Source organism: Protomyctophum parallelum, assembly GCF_964188405.1.
Source record: "Protomyctophum parallelum genome assembly, chromosome: 2".
Taxonomy (NCBI): domain Eukaryota; kingdom Metazoa; phylum Chordata; class Actinopteri; order Myctophiformes; family Myctophidae; genus Protomyctophum; species Protomyctophum parallelum.
The window spans coordinates 38,383,685-38,403,054 of NC_139699.1; the positions used below are offsets into that span (position 1 = coordinate 38,383,685).

The following is a 19,370-nucleotide window of genomic DNA, read 5'->3' on the forward strand; positions in this document are numbered from 1 at the left end:
GTCCTCGTATTTAAAGGCACGCACGCACGCACACACACAGCAGTGACTTCCCAAGACAGGAGTCTCTGGTGTGTGTACAGTTACCGTTAGCAGCGCAATAACCCAAACATACCAGTCATATTCTCAACCTGATAGTGCAGCTAATTATTATTTGTTGTTTCTGTCTGTGTGCTGTCAATGCTCTGATCCTCCAGTCTCTGCCAGCCTCCCAGCATGCACTGCACTCACTCTTACATCAAAGCTTACTCCTGCAACACCTTTTTTGCGCTCTCTCTCAATATCTCTCTCTCTCTCTCGCTGGCATGCACGCAAGCACGCACGCACGCATGCACGCACGCACGCACCTCTATTCTCAGACTGGAAACAGAGGGTAAAAGGTAGAGTAGAGGTGAGGTGAGGAGTGATTGACTGTGTCAAGTGCTACCCCCCCATTAAAAAAAACACTCAGCTCACCTGAGATGATTGCTTAAACACAAACTGAATAGACAGCTTGGCCCGCCACAATGCAAGGAAGACAAAACTAAATCAAACAAAAGACAAGCCAGGGAGTGGAAAAAAGGCATCAAGCTCTACCTGCTAAGAACAATGTAGCCGTAGGTGTATGCAGCCTGTTGAAAAGCGCTCTATTCAGTCATTGTTCCGACACCGCATTCATGTCATGTAGCGGCAGATTCCGTTGCTTGGCTGACCACACGCTCACCTCAGAGGCAGGGAGGCTCCTGTCCCAAACAGGGACTGCACTTTAAACTCCTGAGTGTTCACTTAACTCAGAGAGGGTACTAATGTAACCACAGGTCCATTTGGTTAAACCAACTATGGGAAAGGAGCTAAAAGGTGCATACCTAACAGGCTTCACATCCACTGATCCTTAAGGCTTCACATGCACAAAGAGAGGCAAGAATGGCGGAGCAAATGGCTTAAAGACGCACATAATAGGATGAGGAAAGATGGCATACAATAAGACAGGATAGATCATATCCACTTCAATGATAATAGATCAGAGAATACATCATTATTGCCCGTGGGTGTTAGTCTGACATTAGTTGTCATTAACTAAAGAGAGATTAAATTTCTCCGCATCCCCTCTGCGGGTCCCACCAATTTATTTGCCTCTCTTCAGCGGAAGCACAGATGATTGCCACCTGCATAGAGAGAGATCGCACCCAAACACCACATTAAGGGGAAATCAAAATAGATATTCATTGACTTTTTCTTTTACATACATTGACCTAGTTGAAGCTGTTGGTTGAAAGTGTTAGGTGCTGAAATATTAATGAGCCATCGCTCCCAGTTCCTGCCTGCTCCTCAGCCAACTGGCAACATGGCATCAAACTGAAGGGAGGAGGACAGCTTTTTTCTCTTCTCTATCTCCTTGATTGACTCATCGATTGAAGATATTTTTAAAGGGGATCCCTGGGAGTGTGCGCTCCTGGTACAAAGCGGGGCCCTGTCCCGCGTCGAGGGACAGAGAGAGCCGCAAGTCTGCTTTAATTGGGCAGAGACTTCAGAGCCTTCTTAACCCGCGCCGGGCACTGCCATGGCCTGTCTCGGCCCTCACACACAACATTAACACCAAGTCTCACAGATACTTATGGACGGACACACACACACACACACACACACACACACACACACGCCAATCAATAGCACCACTCTGGACAGGGATTAAAGAGAAATATTGGTCTTAAGAATTAACAGCTATATCAGAATCACTGTGTTCCAGTTTCCATCCTAGTGTGTATTTATTTTTATATAGTTTATGAAGTTTATGAAGAACTACAGTATGAGTGGCAGCAGTATCTCTGGTCAAGTGTATCTTAATAGGTGTGCTGTAGTAAAATGGATTCTACACTAACACATTTCTGTATACTGTATGTATGATGTTCGATGAAGCTCGTGGCGACAACAGGGAACCACACCAGTAAAAATGTAAATGCGAACATGCTTGAAAGTGTGCACTGTACCGTACTGTACGCGACAGGGGGAAAGGACGAGACTGTTAGCTGCATCATAGCTGACCTTGTCTGCTCTGCAGTTGTTGAGGCCCATGGAGGTGAGAGCGGAGAGCTTGGCCTCCATGCCCTGTTGGTGATGCTGCAGCTGTTCTCGCTGGATCTGCTCCCTCATCTTCCTGGCTTCCTGGATGGCCTTCATCACTGCGTCCTGGTCCCCGAACAGTGCCGTGGAGTTCAGACTGGATAGGATGTCTGTGTAGGCAGACGCCAGCGACACGAAGCAGGGGGCAGAGACAGCAAAATGATCTGTTAGGACACGCAAACAAAAGTGGAACACACGCGTACAGCACAGTACAGTATATGCAGACATGTGTGCGACTACGCAGGCACACACCCACGAGCACGCTATTCAGTTCAGGTTTGATAGCAGGTGTTTATCTGTCAGATGTGAAGTATCAAAGCCTGTAAAAGCTCCTCCTCCTTCCTGTGTGTGTGTGTGTGTGTGTGTGTGTGTGTGCATGTGGCCTTCAGTTTGAGTGGGATTATTAAGGAGAAGCAGATGCAGTGAGAGCCTGTGCATATCTCTTCTTTGTGTAATTAACATCTCTGAGCTAGGTGAGGCTGAGTGGCATTTGAGATCACAGACGTACAACAAAAATAAACAGACAGCAGTCCAAAGAGAGCAGCGGAAAACCCACAGACTTCCATTTCCAATGAAAGATGTCCTTAACCCATTCTGGGCGGGGTTCCCTATTTGTACCTTACCCCCTCAGGCCGGGAACCCATATTTGGGTTCTGTACAGTATGTACAGTATTCAAAAATGTAAAAAATTTGATTCTGCTATATCAATATTTGAAGTTTTTCAGAAACCTTAGGTCAGGATTTAGAGGCGTTTTTAGAATCGGCCTTAGGCCTGAATGGGTTAATGACAGTTAGGGGGCTGAGTTTAACACATGAGAGGGATGGCGGAAGAGGAGGGCACTTAAAAACAAAGAATCCCGCACGACTTCCACAAAACTTGAATTAGAGGGCATTGATTTAGAGCAGTTTTAGACCCAGTAGTTAAGCCTGTATTGAGAGATACTATTCATTTTTTGTTTAGTCTGGATTAAAATCAAATCAAAGTGTTTGTGTAGTTTGTATAATGGTCCGATTCTCTAAATACAGAAAATGATAATAACAATAACAAATGTATGATTCTCAGAGATTGTCAGTTGTGTTATGTGGTGTGTGCTTGTGCGTGTTTGTGTTAAGCAGTGTTCGGCATGACTTACCCAAGGAAGAGCCACGACCCAGGCCTCCAATGAGGGGGCTGGGGATGCCGCCTTTGCTGACCAGGCTGTTGGGGCTGTTCTTGCCGCCGAACATGTTTTGTGTGGGGGACGCGGGGGACTTGAGCAGGTCTGCTGTCTTAGGCCTGGCAGACAGGTTGAGAGGCTGTGTTCCCTCCTCCTACGCAGCACAGATGAGGGGAAAGAGAGAAGACAGATGTGAATAGGTGCCCCCCCAACTCCACTGGAGAAGGTCTACATTCCCAAATGGCACAGATATGCTAGGTTCGTGGTTAATTACAGAGGCCCTTTCTTGACCCACTCTCCTCTCCTCGCCTCTCCCCTCCTCCATCCTTAGGCACAGTGCCATGATCACGGTCTTCCTCACAGTTGCCCAGTGCCTTTGTTCACACTAATTAAAGCAGATTCTGCCTCTCCGTACGTCTTCATCTGTTCTCCCTCTCCTCCTCCCTGCGTTCTGTCTCTGCACACTAGTTCGAAGAATAAATAATGACCAGATAACAGTGCTGCCGACGATCAAAGACAGCTGTTTCATTCATCAGATGTCGACTTACATTATCTACTTCATTAAGTTGTTTTCTAATTTCCTTCCTCATTTGCGCATACTTGGCCTTATTATGTTACACATGATACCAATTGCTACATTACATAATGTGATAAACATAAATCAATCCATACAAGGTTCTATGAGTGGCTTAGTTGTGAGGTGTCAGGGTACTGTACAGTCAGATACATGTGTTTATTTCCTGGAGTACAGTAGTTGGAGCCGTGTGCAGAACGGCCCAGGGTGTGAAAGATGAACAGCAGTGTTCTCCAGAGTGCCTACAAGGATGAATGAAACATTGCTTGTCTGAGGACACCTGCTGCCTAAATGTGTGCTGGTGGAGGTGAGAACTAGAGGAAGTCAGTGGCAGTGGTGGACAGTGGTGGACAGTAATGACGTACTTGAGTGGACCTACTGTGCATTTTTTGCAAGCACTCAATACACACAATATACAGTATGTACCAGTAAGACGCCTGAGGGGGCGAGAAGCGACCTCGTTGTTTTTTTTTACCCCGCCTTGGTAAATAAAGTGTTTGGGGAGCTTTCAAAACGGTGTGCAGACTTATTCTTTCTATTGCAGTGAATTCTGTACTGGCCATACTGTATAAGGAGCATGTATTGAGTGTATAGGGTTTGATGAGGTCAGATCAACATATGGAATGTCAGAACAGGTGAGCTCCATACAGTATATGGAGATCTAAGGTTGGTAGCGGGGACATTCTCTTGAGTGTACAGGGTTTGATGAGAACGCTAGTTTTTCGGGCCTGTTGAGAACTAGTTTTCACCGGCTGCCGGGCACGGCTGCACTAATAACTTTGGGGCAGGCCAGTCTAGAGTTTGAAATTTGAATGGACAGGTAGGTCAAACAGATTCTGACATATATCCATATACTCTATCTAAGATCTAAGGGTTTGAGGTTGGAGTTCAGATGTAGAGTTGCTGGCCAACATTGATGACATCAGGGATCTCCATATATGGGCTTAACTGCGACAGCACATCTCCATCCCTGATGATGTCACATGATGTCACAAGACCTGGGCACCATATATGGTGCCCGACACACTGATGGTGGCCGACACACTGACAGGAAAATGCGCGATAATAATTGCGACCTTCGGTCGCAATTATGAAGTACTTCAAATATAGTGAAAATAGCCGATGTATACAGCGGCTAGGTTTGCAAATGTCTGGGTTTTTTTTTGGTTTTTTTAATGTTCTGAATTTAAATACATCAATGCATTGATACTTTAAAATAAACTTTTGTAATTTGTACTTTTGAATAGAAAAATCATACTTTGTCTACCACTGGTCAGTGGCCATAAAGCTGGAGGTATGAGGTATCCATCCATACTTTAAACCATTATTTCATGCCCATGCACCTCCTCTGCATTCAAAACCATGTTTAATTTTTGACATTTGTCCCCTATGACCTGCCCAAAATAGGGATGACAGGACAACATAATGGATTAATTTAAAACTGAGAATATGACTGTATAAGAATGTGTCAACTTTGACTTAGATGAAGGCCACTCATCCCCCCCCCCCCCATAACAGTATACAAGCCTAAAGTGGTCTGAATGACAAGTAATGAATAATCATGTTGAAATTCAGAGAAATTATGCTCAGACGATTTACCTTAAGTAAAGCCACAGCAAGAATATGAGTATGCATCGAAATGGCTTGAATAGGATAAATATTGCGAGCCGTGAAAAAGCTGTCACTTTGTAGGTTATAAAATGTGTGCCTACAGCAGTGTTTTAAATAAGATAGGAGCTTATGCTGTCATTAAGTGAATCTTTTTCAAAGCCCAAGTGTCTCCTTGTCCAAACATATGGCTCAAACACAGACTGCCCCAAGGCCGTGTTATTGCAGTGCCAATAACAGTTTGTCATGCAGCGAAGCTGAAAGCAGACAAACAAAACTAAAGGCAATCTAATTCCATCTAAGTATGGACACAGATGGGGCCGTCAGTGCATATTTGCTTGCAATTTATGTTCAATCCCTACCATTTTATGTTCAAAATGTTTGTAGTATTTATTGGTAGGATCTACTTTGCAGGCGGTTTGTAGTAATATTGCTCAAAATGTTCTTCACCTCATCGGGTGAATGAAAAATGACATTCATTTGATCAAAGGACAGTTTGATGCCAGTTTTTAGGATGAATTCCCAGCAGGCAGCAGGCGTAAAGAGTGTGTTGTGTGTCGTGTGTGTGTGTGTGTGTGTGTGTGTGTGTGTGTGTGTGTGTGTGTGTGTGTGTGTGTGTGTGTGTGTAATCTGTGTATACGCGCATGTGTGTGCACGATTGCACGTCTGTTTGCCCATGTGTCTGTCTGTGTGTGTAAGCGTCCTGAAGAGAATACCAGAGTGCTGCCCTACCACTTAATGACATGATTTATGTACCTTCTCCATTGTGATATTATTAAGCTAAACTTTTCCAAATGGACGTATGTTTCTTATTATGGCCCAAGTGAGTGGGGATGATGTATATGCCCTATGATCTGTGCAGAGGTCTGGTGGATCCATGCCATACAGCAGCAGAAAAATACCTCCTGTATTTGGTTTATTTACAAGGCCCCAAAAAAAGAAGAAATCATCAATCTTGCTTTTTTTCCCCCTGCATTTGAACAACACTGTTTAACTTTTCTGTCATAATGGTTTTGTTCCATCCCAGTTACATAAAAAAAAAGGAAGGAAAAAAAAACACAGTTTCTTTGTGATCAGAAACCATGTGTTCCACAAATTACTTGCTTGGAGCAGCCATAACCATAGCAACCTTGTCCACAGAGTTCTGGTTGAGAGAGAGAGAGGGCCTTGTTAAAACCTCACAGATTGATGGGCTGCTTGAAGTCGGGCTCTGCAATGGTCTGCTATAACACTGATGCGGTGCGCAGCGACGCTACTTGCTGTTTTACTGAGACAGGACCAAGGAGTCTAGATCAAGTGCCGCTTAAGGCCGAAGATGGGGAGGATGGTACCTTAATGTAACTGCCGGGGCTGGAGGACCTCTTGTCATTCTTCAGAGAGGAGGGAGAAATGGGCCCACCGGCATTCGGGGGCTGGGGAAGAGGGGGCATCTTGGCTCCGGGAGAGACCTGCATGCTGGCAAGCTGGGCGGCATACAGTTGCTGTAGGGAGGTGGAGAAAGCCGCAAGGCGTTAACATCCAAAGCCAGCAAACATTCAAAGTTTTATATTCTCTCTTTTCCTCTCCCTAAAAACTGCTTCTCTGTCTGCCTTCATCTCCATCTCTGCTTCTTTCTCTCCCCCCTCTCTCTCTCTCCCTTTCCCCCTCTCTCTCTCTCGCTATGTGTTTCCTCGCTTTCCATGAGGCTGGCAGAGAACCTCCATCAAAGGTCTTAACTGTATTTCAAAGACTGAACCCAAAGAGAGACAGCAGTCTTAAAAACCACACAGAGATGGCTTTCATTCAAGATACTTGGAGGCCTTATTTTCCACTCATCACAGAGAAAAGTGTGCACACTGAATGCAAGTGTGTTAGCAAAGTGAACTCTCTTCTCTATGGGTGTACACGTCTTGCTATTGAAGTTTCTGGCCCGTGATTTGTCCTCGTACGTACAGTGCAGCCATGTGAGCCTGTCTAATTCGTCCACCATCCCACAATGTTAGAAATCCCAACCTCAATTGGACTGCCATCACAGGATGCGTTAAATACATACATTATTAAGGCTTAGAAACTTGCACAAAGACCATGGATGTCATCACAATTACTTTCGTTGGCTATCTATCAGTAGGTTTTCCACCATTGGTGACCTGACCTGTTAAACGTGTGTGGTGCAATTGCCAAAGCAGTCGGTGACACTAATCCCAGTGACAGGGTTGAACTCTGATTGATAATTGATGTTTCTACCACTGAGCTGATTGTCTGGCATACATTCTACGGAGTGGTTGAGGATATTGATACAAAGATTGAATGTTTAAAAAGAGGGGGAAATAAAAAACCAACGGATCCTTCTAATTGTGTGTTGGATTCAACTTTGGACAAAGTACTGTAAAACATATCATTCTTCTTTATTTTAGATAACTCAGTTCAGTTTCATGACATCATTTTGGATATCAATAATGCGGGTCTGTTACATACAATCACTTTCTCAGACCACCTCCTCAGAGAGAGACGGGCCCTATTTTGCATGTCTAAAGTATCAGGTCTTATGACTTAACTAAAAACCTGGAGGTGTGGCCAATGCTATTAAGCTATTTTGAGTGTCCAAAAAGCATTGGCCACACCTCCAGGTCTTAAGTCAAGTTATAAGACCTGATACTTATACATGCAAAATAGGGCCCTAGAGCACACCTCATCAGACACACAGCACCCCAAGAATAACCCCACTGGCTGTCCTATCACCAAACTATATAAAGCAACCGTTTTGTTTTTCTATGTTATGCAATCGAGGCGCTGTTTGGTAGAATCTGTTTTCCGGCAGCTAAGCAGCATGCTCTGCCTAATTTCCCGGTTTGAGCAGCCATGTACTGTATAGAGACTGCGTTTGTGTGGATGGAAAGAGAGAGAGAGAGAGAGAGAGAGAGAGAGAGAGAATTAAAAGAAGAAAAAAAAGACAGCCCCGGTGTCAGTGACCTGGGTGTCCCACCTTTGGCCGTGCGGACGCAGACGACTAAAGCCAAACAAAGCATTTTGTGTCTGTGCACATATCTCCAGATATAAACACGTACGAAGTCCTAGAAGAAACTTTATCGCTGCCACATAAGCGGCAGTACAAAAGGGCCATTCTTCCAGGGGGACCTGGGGATAACAACAGCACATGGGCAGCGGAAATGACAGGCTGATTATGTTCCCACAATGATAGCACTGCCCCCACCTCGCTCACAAGCAGCCTTTTGTCTTCAAGAGGAGAGAGTGGACACAACTCTGTTTTCTTCTCCCGTGAGGCAGTCTCTCCGTGTAAAACTGAATGGTAAAGGTAGTGTGTGTGCATGCGCGTGCGTGCATATATTTTTCTGTGCGTGCATACGTGTGTGTGTGTGTGTGTGTGTGTGTGTGTGTGAAAGAGAGAGAGTTTCTGTTGCCTGCCTGTGACTCCAGGCTACTGGTAGACGAGCGGAAGCGGGATCTGTTGGACAGATGTTTGTTAACAGGCCTGTCGATGGCCGTGTCCCTGACCTCAAGTGGGAAGAACTTTATTGTCCCGGAAAAAGAGCATAATTGGACTTTGCCTCAAATTAGAGGCAGTCGGGCTTCCCTTTGTGAGCGCTGATTAGCAGGTCAGTGCCACAGGGTGGAACCAACAGCTCGCCTCCAGGAGTCAAAGAACAATAAATACAATCAGGAGGCTCAGGAAAATGAAGAGTGTGTTGATCCTTCATCCACTGCTCGGTCACTGATCCAATACCGCAGTTACGGGCCTTTTTTCTTTTGAATTATCTATAGACTGAATATCCTCAAAAAAGATTTGTGGTCAGAGCTCCGTGTAGCGATTACACCCACTAATTATAGTTAACTGGACTTAACTAAGGTCCGAATAACAGTCAATCAAATGGGCGGTGTGGGGCCCGAGAGGCCGGGTTAAGTAGACAGACTGATGCGTGATGAGTGATGCGGTATCTCTCCATGGCCAGGACACATGTTCTAGTCCCCTAAGCAGAGGACATCTGCCTGCCCCTCTCAGTAGACTCCAATCCCCCCACCACACCACACACACGCCAAGCCTTCTTGCCAAGCAAGGGCAGGAGAAGGCTCATAGTAATGAGGGTCAAGCTGAAAGTCAATGAGGGACCAGGGTCAGTACTGTGGAAAGAAGTTGGCAAAAGACCAGTCGTGAACTATTTTTTCTTTTTACTTAAGTCAAAGTAGCAATACCACAATAATTTAAAAAAAATGTTACGAGTAATAGTGTTACCTGGAAAACAAAGCTTTTTTAAGTGCTTAAATGCTCCACTCGTGTGTTACAAATGGATAAGGTCATGTATGCAACTTTCCTGTTCCAAGCCGGATTCGAAACACTCTCCTGCGCAAGTACATTTTTACTATTGAGCTAATAGAGCCTTACTGCCACCATTGAATTCCCAGCTTGTCTTATTTGTTTTTGTTTTATTTGAGTGTTTGTTTCCTAGTAGATGAGTAGATGAATGTAATACTGTAATATTATTGCAGTATGTGTGTGTGTGTCTGTGTGTGTGTGTGTGTGTGTGTGTGTGTGTGTGTGTGTGTGTGTGTGTGTGTGTGTGTGTGTGTGTGGTGTGTGTGTGTGTGTGTGTGTGTGTGTGTGTGTGCGTACGTGCATGCGTGCACGTTTCCTCTTTTATTTCTCAACACAGAAACATAAATGAGAAAACTGAACAAAGCCCCTCTGTTTGCCACACCTACACCAGTGACCAGCAACCAACTGTTTAAACACACACACGCACATGCACACGCACACGCACGTCGCACACGCACAAACCAAAACATATATGGAGCAATACACACCTACACACACACACACACACACACACATGCTCTGTGTGACCCACCTACCCCCAACCCATCTCCCAGCAGACTGAAGCAGATCTCAGCGAGCATGGATTCCAAATGAGCCCGGTAGGCCCAAGGTCAGCCTGTTAGCCTCTGGTAATTAAAAGCGAGCCCTCTGGAGGCAGCAGAGGTTAAACGGAGAGATTCACTTTTTTGTGCCTGCGACAACATAACAGCCAGATTACACAGTCTGCTGATGATGTCGGACATGATGGCACCGTCACTGTACTGTATGACACCCCACCAACTCTGCGGACTAGACCTAAATATATTACTCTATAGACTAGACCGCGGCGAAGGCCCGCCGTCTCAAGAAAACTTGAGCCACGTGAGACACCGCCGACCGAGCTAATGCGAGCGAGTTGCCGTGTTGAACTTTGCGAAGTTCGCTTAGCCGACTCAGGGCCGTTTGAGTTGCGACCCGATATGCAGAGAATAGTTCTGGCGAAAGCGTTTTCCCCAACTGCCACTCAAAGTGGCTACTGGCGTTTATTTATGAGCAACAATGCTCATAAATATTATTTCAACTTCTTCTTTTTCTTCTTTTTTTTAGCAACAGCACAGCAGCAGATGTTTGAGAATACGACACATGACTGTGTAATACTGGATGTTTACATCTGCTACTCAATCAGAGAGGTGCACATACACTACAGTATACTGTAGTAGCAAAGTACACTGAATATAAACAAGGCTATTCCGTAAGTTCGCAATTGTCAATAACAGCCATCTTGTTTATACTGGGACCACCACACCCTTTCTCACTGTGTGTGTGTGTGTGTGTGTGTGTGTGTGTGTGTGTGTGTGTGTGTGTGTGTGTGCATGCATGGGTGTGTGCATGCAATCCATGCATGAAGGTGGGCACACACACATTGTGCATGCGTTGTTGTCTGTGACTGTGTCAATATCTCATTCACCTCTGCCCATGCTGTGTGAAGCACTGGGGTGGATATGAGGTTATTAATTGTGCTCCGGTGCACCGCGCCGTTTAAAAGGCAGCAGAGCGCCAGCGCCGTTTGCCACAAGGCTTGTACAGGCTCATTGCCCAGGGCGAGTAGGCAGGCTGACCCGGGCCTGGCCCAGATGTCAGGAGTGGAGGAAGGCGTCCTGGTGCACTGTGCCGATGCTTTCCAGTATGGCCCAACATCTGCCTCATCTGCTGGCACCCAACCTGCTCCCTGATATACCCTCTCCGCTCTGCTCCTTCTCTCTCTCCCATCTTTTCAATATCTGTCCTCAACCCAGCCTCTTCTCAATATCGCTCTCTCTTTCTCTTAATTTCTCACACACACACACACACACACACACACACACACACACACACACACACACACACACACACACACACACACACACACACACACACACACACACACACACACACACACACACACACACACACACACACACACACACACACACACACCTCCTCATATCAGTGTATGGGTTATTCTGGCCCAGGGGCCTGAGCTCCAGACCTCCTATTCATTGCTACTCACTGCATTATCAACTCTATCTGTCCATCTGTCCCTCTGTTCGCCGCTGCCTCTATCCAGCTGCTCACCTAGCCACCCTATTAGCCAGCTCTCCACACACAGCCAGCGCCGCTGCACTGCTCTGGGTTACCTTCAAAGACCCGGCTCCTCTCCTCATAAACACAGAAACAGCTGCTCTCTACAGTGCGTCTGTTTCTCTCTCTCTCTCTCTCTCTCAATCTCTTTCCCCACCTCCCTCCCCCTGTTTCGCTTTCAAAGTCAAAAGTGCTCCTTCACTTCTCAGCAGCGTAGAGGCAGGTCCCTCCACATCTGTAGCACACACAGGCATTTACATCCAAACAAAAGATAATGCCAGGTCTCCCACTCACTCCTTTTCTTCCTGTTTGTGGCCCTTACTGTAACACCTCGTCACTCGAGGCCAATGAGTGCCCTTTCAGATAGGGCTTTTTTTCTTCCTCGCTCGGAAATCGCTGAGCGTGTCGGCTACTCTTTTCATCTGTTTACAGTGGCACCATCAGTTGAGGCTAGGGCCCAGGTTTATTGTGGGCAGAGAGATGCCATTTCCCCATGTGATGGATGGTAATTGCAGTGTAAAGTCACCACTCAAGCAATTTAACATCCAATATTGCAAAGCTTAAGGATGTGGCAGGCCTCTGCAATTTAGGCGAAGAACGGGAAATACAAGTGACACGTAGACAGAGGGAGAGAAAAGCAATGGGCAAAATAGAGAGAAATGCACACAAAGTAAAGATTTATACTTGTTTGCACACCTGTGTCACACACCGAAATTAGCCGATCTACAAGCTCACAATGCCGAGCGATGAGTGAGACAGAAGCAGACGGAAAAGCAAATCTAAACTAGATAAAGTGCCAATCGGCACAGGTCTCCACCAGGATTCTTCCTCAGCCTAGTGGGAATATGCGTGCACAGTTTAATCGCAATCGGACGCTGCGTTGAGGAGTTGTGGCCATTTGCTACTCCTGAAAACTGTAGGAGCCAATCGTGGCCAATCAGGATGGAATATGAGAAATCAAACAAAGCTGTCTTGATCACATGACTATGGAGATCATGTGTAGCGATTTGCGTGAAATGTGGATAAAATCTGAAGGAGTAATAATAGAAAATGTGTTTTACATATGTGGGCCTCCTGGTGGCGCTATAAAGAGCAGATGTGAAAAATTCCAGACAAAGGTTTTTCCTTGGCCTCTAGGGAGTTGGCATACAAAGTTATCCACAGATCCGTGCAGTTAGAGGTAAAACACTTTTCGGCCAGTTATAGCGCCACCTTGAGGCTGAGTTGAAATTGTTCATGTGGCATTTCGTCCTGGGCCTAGTGGGAATGTGGGTGCACAATTTCACGGAAATCACGCGATGTGTTCATGATTTGCAGCATTTTGTTTGAAACTGAGCACTCCTGTGAACTTTGGAAGCCAATCTTAGCCAATCAGGATGGAGTCTGAGAAATCTGAAAGACCGGTTTCGTTGAATGGCTCTAGAGAGACTGTGTACCAATTTGCGTGATTTTTGGACAAAATGTGTAGGTGTACTGTGCAATTTTCTTTTTTGCACAAAGCGGCCTCCTGGTGGCGCTATAACAGGCCGTTCTGGAAAGTTTGGGGCAGAGGTTCATCGTTGGCATCCAGGGAGTGTGTGTGCAAAATGTGGCATCGACCGGGTTAACGGTGGCCGAGATTAGCTCCTCACGGACGGACGGACGGACACACGGACACACGGACACAGGGACAGACGGAGTGCAAAACATACTCTCCCCCTAGGCCTTCGGCCTGGTGGAGACAACTATCAAGATAGAAGGATGTAGATTTGACTGGGTGAGAGAAGAGAAGAGGGCTCTATTTATTTAGTCCTAACTGTGATCCTCTGTATAGAGAACCCAGATGTTCTGCTTTATCCAATATTTTTTCCCCCCTTTTTTAATCACTTAAACCTCAAAGTCTGCTTCCAATGATATAAAGCAGGCATGCCTTAAAGTTCCTCCTCCTGTTTATCACTCTGGTTTAAAAAGGAGAAAAAGCTAAGAAAAAAAAGCAGGGCGATATATATATATATTCTCATTGGCTTTAAGTAAATAGTTTTTCACTTGGCAATTGATGCAAGGTATACTAGTGTACAAACAGCAAATTAAGTGCTGGACCAAATTGAAAATTCTTTTGTGGAATTAGGTAAATTCCCCTCTTGTCTCTGCACTCAATTGAATATAGTGGGTGTCAGGGTGGGGACTGGGCCACAATCTGAGCACAATTTCCTGTGTCGGGTGAGAGGTGTCAGTTGTAATCAGGGAAGGACAGTCAGGAATGGAGCCATTGTTTCCTTCAGGTCCGGAGCTCATCCCAACCCGTGTGGGTCCTAATGAAGAGGGGCACGCCGTCGCAGGGATAGTTTACACGCCTTCTCTCCTGTGAGTTGAAGACGAGGGCCAATCTGTCAAGGAAACATTGACTGAAATTGCCCCGTGGAACGGCAATGCCTGGTGACAGCCACTCGCACGCTGCCAGCCACCAGAGTCACACCACCGCCCTGTATTGACAAGCAAATTATAGTCTCCAACACTCAAACGCAGCCAGCAGGATTCATTTACATCCATCAGCCCTAAACCTTTGTTACCTTGGTGGGGTTTTACTCTCTTGGATGGAGATGGCAGAAAAAGGATCCCAGACTGTTATGACAGAGGAGATTGTGAGGAGCCTGCGTGGCCAACATTAAGACTGACGGAGCGGCTAGCCTCGCTGACTGGATGGCTGATCACATTACCTCTGCTGCATTGTGGGAATTAATTCCTCCAATAAGACAATTTTTAAGGTTCATATATTTCACAATCTAAACTGAGTAAATTGGTGAAAATTATACCTTGCCAAGAGCCTGACAGGGAGAGATATTTTAATTAGGGGGGCTGAGCCAATGCACCAGGTGTGTGTGTGTGTGTGTGTGTGTGTGTGTGTGTGTGTGTGTGTGTGTGTGTGTGTGTGTGTGTGTGTGTGTGTGTGTGTGTGTGTGTGTGTGTGAGAGAGAGAGAGAGAGAGAGAGAGAGAGAGAGACATGAGAAGTGGGTTTGGCTGAACTAAGAAAGTTTAAAGGGTTAATGCGTGTGACCCTATACTTGTTCTTTCTTGATGATGCATGAAAACCAAACTCAGAAATGTGACCATTAGTGATGATGATGATTATGACGACGATGATTCTCCACACACATCAGAGGCTGTGTTCAAATGTTTGAATACATTATAAAAGCCCAAACAATCTTTTAAATTGTTTACTTTTCTTCACAGGCAGCCGATGGTTTTTCATTGGTTTTATTATGTTCTTAGAGTGCTATCGCTTAAAACTATAAAATGATATGATCATAAATTATTTGTTTCTGAAGCCGAAGTTGCATGTTTTTCATCACGTGCGGGCTGACGACACATGCTGAACGTGACTGCTGGTGCATCTGAGTATACAGTACCACAGTGCCAGACAAAGAGTCTCCAAATCTCCTCTCGCCACAAATTACATGACTCGTATTTGTAGTTCTGTTTCCCTTGTTTACAGTATTACCAGAGCACTTTTTGTCTGCTCCCTTTTGTCCTGATAAGACCTTTGTTACATGCACGCACAACACGGCGCACACGCTCGCACACACACACACACACACACACACACACACACACACACACACACACACTTAGATTTCTTTTCAGACAATCTGTTTCGTAGTTCTACTGCAGGCCTGAGGTAAGGATAGGCAGGGTCGCCATTATCACCACAAAAAGGGAGGAGCCGATTCTAACTTAATCAATTCCATGCCTGGCTTGATATGATGTTTTTAATCATACCAGGCTCCCAATGCTTTGTAGAGGAAGTGGCGGCAGTCACATGGATTGTTGATCCCAGCTATGGAGAAAAGGGCATGTTTGACTAGCCTTGCTGTTTTAAGGGGAGTCTCTGTGCAGGGTAAATAGCAGCCAGCAGGCGGAATATATGACAGGCCGACAGACTTCAATTAATGGGAAATGCACCTCTTTTTGTTTACTGTGTTCTGCAAAGGTCAGCCAAGTCATGGTCTTGGAGGCTCTGTTTTTGCCCATTCCCAGGGTTAGATATATTATCAGAATTAATGACTGCAGAGCTTCACCCCAATCTTCAGATATACGACTATCCCCTTTGACCTCACACACCACTATAAATAGACACAGTCACATCAACTCCAAAACCATCACTCTCTCCTAATGGTCTGTAAAACACACAGAAATGCAAACACATACAAACAGAAACCGACTGTACACATAATCACTTATGCACCTTACATCTTGAAACGTACGCACACACACGCAGGCACGCACGCACGCGCACAGGCAGGCACGCACACACGCACACACACACACACACACACACACACACACACACACACACACACACACACACACACACACACACACACACACACACACACACACACACACACACACACTACCTCCCTAAACATGAGCAGACTTGACACACCTTCCACACCTCTGATAGTCCTTCCCATGACTGCGTGATAAAGCGCAGCTCTCCAGATGCAGCTGCAAGCATTGTTAGAACTTGCCAAGGCTCATTAACGCTGATAGTGATAAACTCTGAAGGATAAATTGTGCACATGTATCAGCGAGAAGAGACTTTCCCGTCCGCTTCCACCTCTCTCATGCAGTTTATTGGAGTGTCAGTGAACAGAACATCTAATCTGTACCTCTGAGTGTCAGTGAACACAACATCTAATCTGTACCTCTGAGTGTCAGTGAACATAACATCTAATCTGTACCTCTGAGTGTCAGTGAACATCACATCTAATCTGTACCTCTGAGTGTCAGTGAACACAACATCTAATCTGTACCTCTGAGTGTCAGTGAACATCACATCTAATCTGTACCTCTGAGTGTCAGTGAACATAACATCTAATCTGTACCTCTGAGTGTCAGTGAACACAACATCTAATCTGTACCTCTGAGTGTCAGTGAACATAACATCTAATCTGTACCTCTGAGTGTCAGTGAACATAACATCTAATCTGTACCTCTGAGTGTCAGTGAACATAACATCTAATCTGTACCTCTGAGTGTCAGTGAACATAACATCTAATCTGTACCTCTGAGTGTCAGTGAACACAACATCTAATCTGTACCTCTGAGTGTCAGTGAACATAACATCTAATCTGTACCTCTGAGTGTCAGTGAACACAACATCTAATCTGTACCTCTGAGTGTCAGTGAACATAACATCTAATCTGTACCTCTGAGTGTCAGTGAACATAACATCTAATCTGTACCTCTGAGTGTCAGTGAACACAACATCTAATCTGTACCTCTGAGTGTCAGTGAACATAACATCTAATCTGTACCTCTGTCAGTGAACATAACATCTAATCTGTACCTCTGTCAGTGAACATAACATCTAATCTGTACCTCTGAGTGTCAGTGAACATCACATCTAATCTGTACCTCTGAGTGTCAGTGAACATAACATCTAATCTGTACCTCTGAGTGTCAGTGAACATCACATCTAATATGTACCTCTGAGTGTCAGTGAACATAACATCTAATCTGTATACCTCTGTCAGTGAACATAACATCTAATCTGTACCTCTGAGTGTCAGTGAACATCACATCTAATCTGTACCTCTGAGTGTCAGTGAACATCACATCTAATCTGTACCTCTGAGTGTCAGTGAACATCACATCTAATCTGTACCTCTGAGTGTCAGTGAACATAACATCTAATCTGTACCTCTGAGTGTCAGTGAACATAACATCTAATCTGTACCTCTGAGTGTCAGTGAACATAACATCTAATCTGTACCTCTGAGTGTCAGTGAACATAACATCTAATCTGTACCTCTGTCAGTGAACATAACATCTAATCTGTACCTCTGAGTGTCAGTGAACATAACATCTAATCGATGTGAACAACTTCAATCACTACAGGTGACAAAGCAGCCAGTGAGTGATGCCCTATATGCATTCTCCCCCCCCCCCCCCCTGTTTTTATTTGCACTAATATCTGTACTCAAAACTTGTGATCGATCCACCATTTTCAAATATAGATCAGTTTTAGACTGACAGTTCCAAACGACGCTGTCATCTCACTGGCTAATTTCCAAAGCAGGCAGTACTGTTAGTGGTAATAGCATTAGTGTGGCTGTTAAGAGGATTCTGCTTCCCCTAGCCACTTGTGTGTTTGTTATGTAAATAGAAGTCAAAGAAAGTAACCAGGGGAATACATATCATCCATTTTGAAACAAAGAGCATGCTCAGGGTTTAGAGAGGCCTTGATAATGGCAGCAATTATAATCGTAATGACTTTGAGGATTGAACGCAGATAATTATCTATATTAAACAATATGGCCCGGGGTTAGCCCCTGACCTGGGTTCAGCCTCTGTAAATGCTGTGTGAGAATCCTCCTGGAGGAGCCTGCAGGGCTTGGAGCCTGTCCCAGCATTTTCTCCTCTGGTTCAACACATACTGAGTCAACCCCCCCTCGGATTCTTACAGTACACACATCGCACACCTTTACACGTGAAATTGAAATGTCCCAGATTCCGTAGTTCCCCCCTTCCCCCATGTCCATTCCTTCTTCACCCGTATTTGTCTTCTTCAAGGAGACGAAACAACAGACTACATGGATAAACCACTGGTGTAGAGTGTACTGCACATGAGAGCAATTATAACATCATTCCTTGTGCAAGGAATGTACTGTACACACTATACAGTATGCACAGTGAATTGTCTCATGATCCAGTCACTATGATGCGATTAAGGCAACTGGAATGATGCTCATTCCCTCTAATAACTATTATCATCCACACTCCTCTGTCTGGCAGAGCACGCGGGGGGGGGGGGGGGGGGGGCTAAATCCTCTATAAAACAGGCTAAATTACATATGTAAGGTGATAAGCTTGTGTGAGCTGGGGGTTCCAGGATTATTTAGTGTGCAGCTCATTACTTAGCATACAGCTGCTTAGCCACTCTTTGTGCCCAGGGCTTGGCGGGCGTCCCGACCATTCTTTGTCGTAGCACATACCTGGAGCTGGAGGGGGCTGAGTCCTGACGCTGCTGCAGCTGCCATTGTGGATGGAATGAACTGCACTGGGTAGTTATCACCTGTCAGCGAGAGAGAGAGAGAGAGAGAGAGAGAGAGAGAGAGAGAGAGAGAGAGAAAGAACAATGAATACAGGTTGAGACAATGAGCGGGCCCATGGCGGCTAGGCAAGTGCCAACACGGCTCCTACAGTATAGCCCTGGAAGTGTTGCTCTGCGGCAGTGATGTGGCACGTTGCGTGGAGCCCTCGGCTCGCAGCCCAAACATCTGCATCAACAAAAGGCTCAGCTGGTCTGACTGGAGAGGGATTAGTGAGGAACGTGCACCGTACCCTGCTTCATTCACCTGCACTGTACCCAGGACCCAAATCCTCAGGATGCATTTCACTCTGAGAGTGGAAAACTGACCCTCACGGGTCCATTCCAGTCCATTTTCAGACTCTCACAGTTGAATTAGTACTGGCGTGTGCATGCATGCGTGCATGTGTGCGCGTGTGTGTGTGTGTGAGTGTGTGTACGGCACGCGTGTG

General features: G+C 45.5%; 1 protein-coding gene across 10 annotated transcripts in view; it reads right to left on the reverse strand.

Annotated features, from left to right (window-relative positions):
• sox6 (SRY-box transcription factor 6) overlaps positions 1–19,370 on the reverse strand; it is a 174,884-nt gene that overhangs the window by 28,860 nt on the left and 126,654 nt on the right. For 8 of the 10 annotated variants that reach the window (XM_083759969.1, XM_083759973.1, XM_083759972.1 and 5 more), the window contains 4 exons: positions 18,824–18,903; positions 6,768–6,917; positions 3,231–3,408; positions 2,020–2,261 (listed from right to left, as the gene is read on the reverse strand). In XM_083759969.1, coding sequence (XP_083616095.1) covers positions 2,020–2,261; positions 3,231–3,408; positions 6,768–6,917; positions 18,824–18,903 — 650 coding nt within the window. The remainder of the gene's footprint in view (positions 1–2,019; positions 2,262–3,230; positions 3,409–6,767; positions 6,918–18,823; positions 18,904–19,370) is intronic. The other 2 variants (XM_083759976.1, XM_083759975.1) reach the window with 1 other exon arrangement.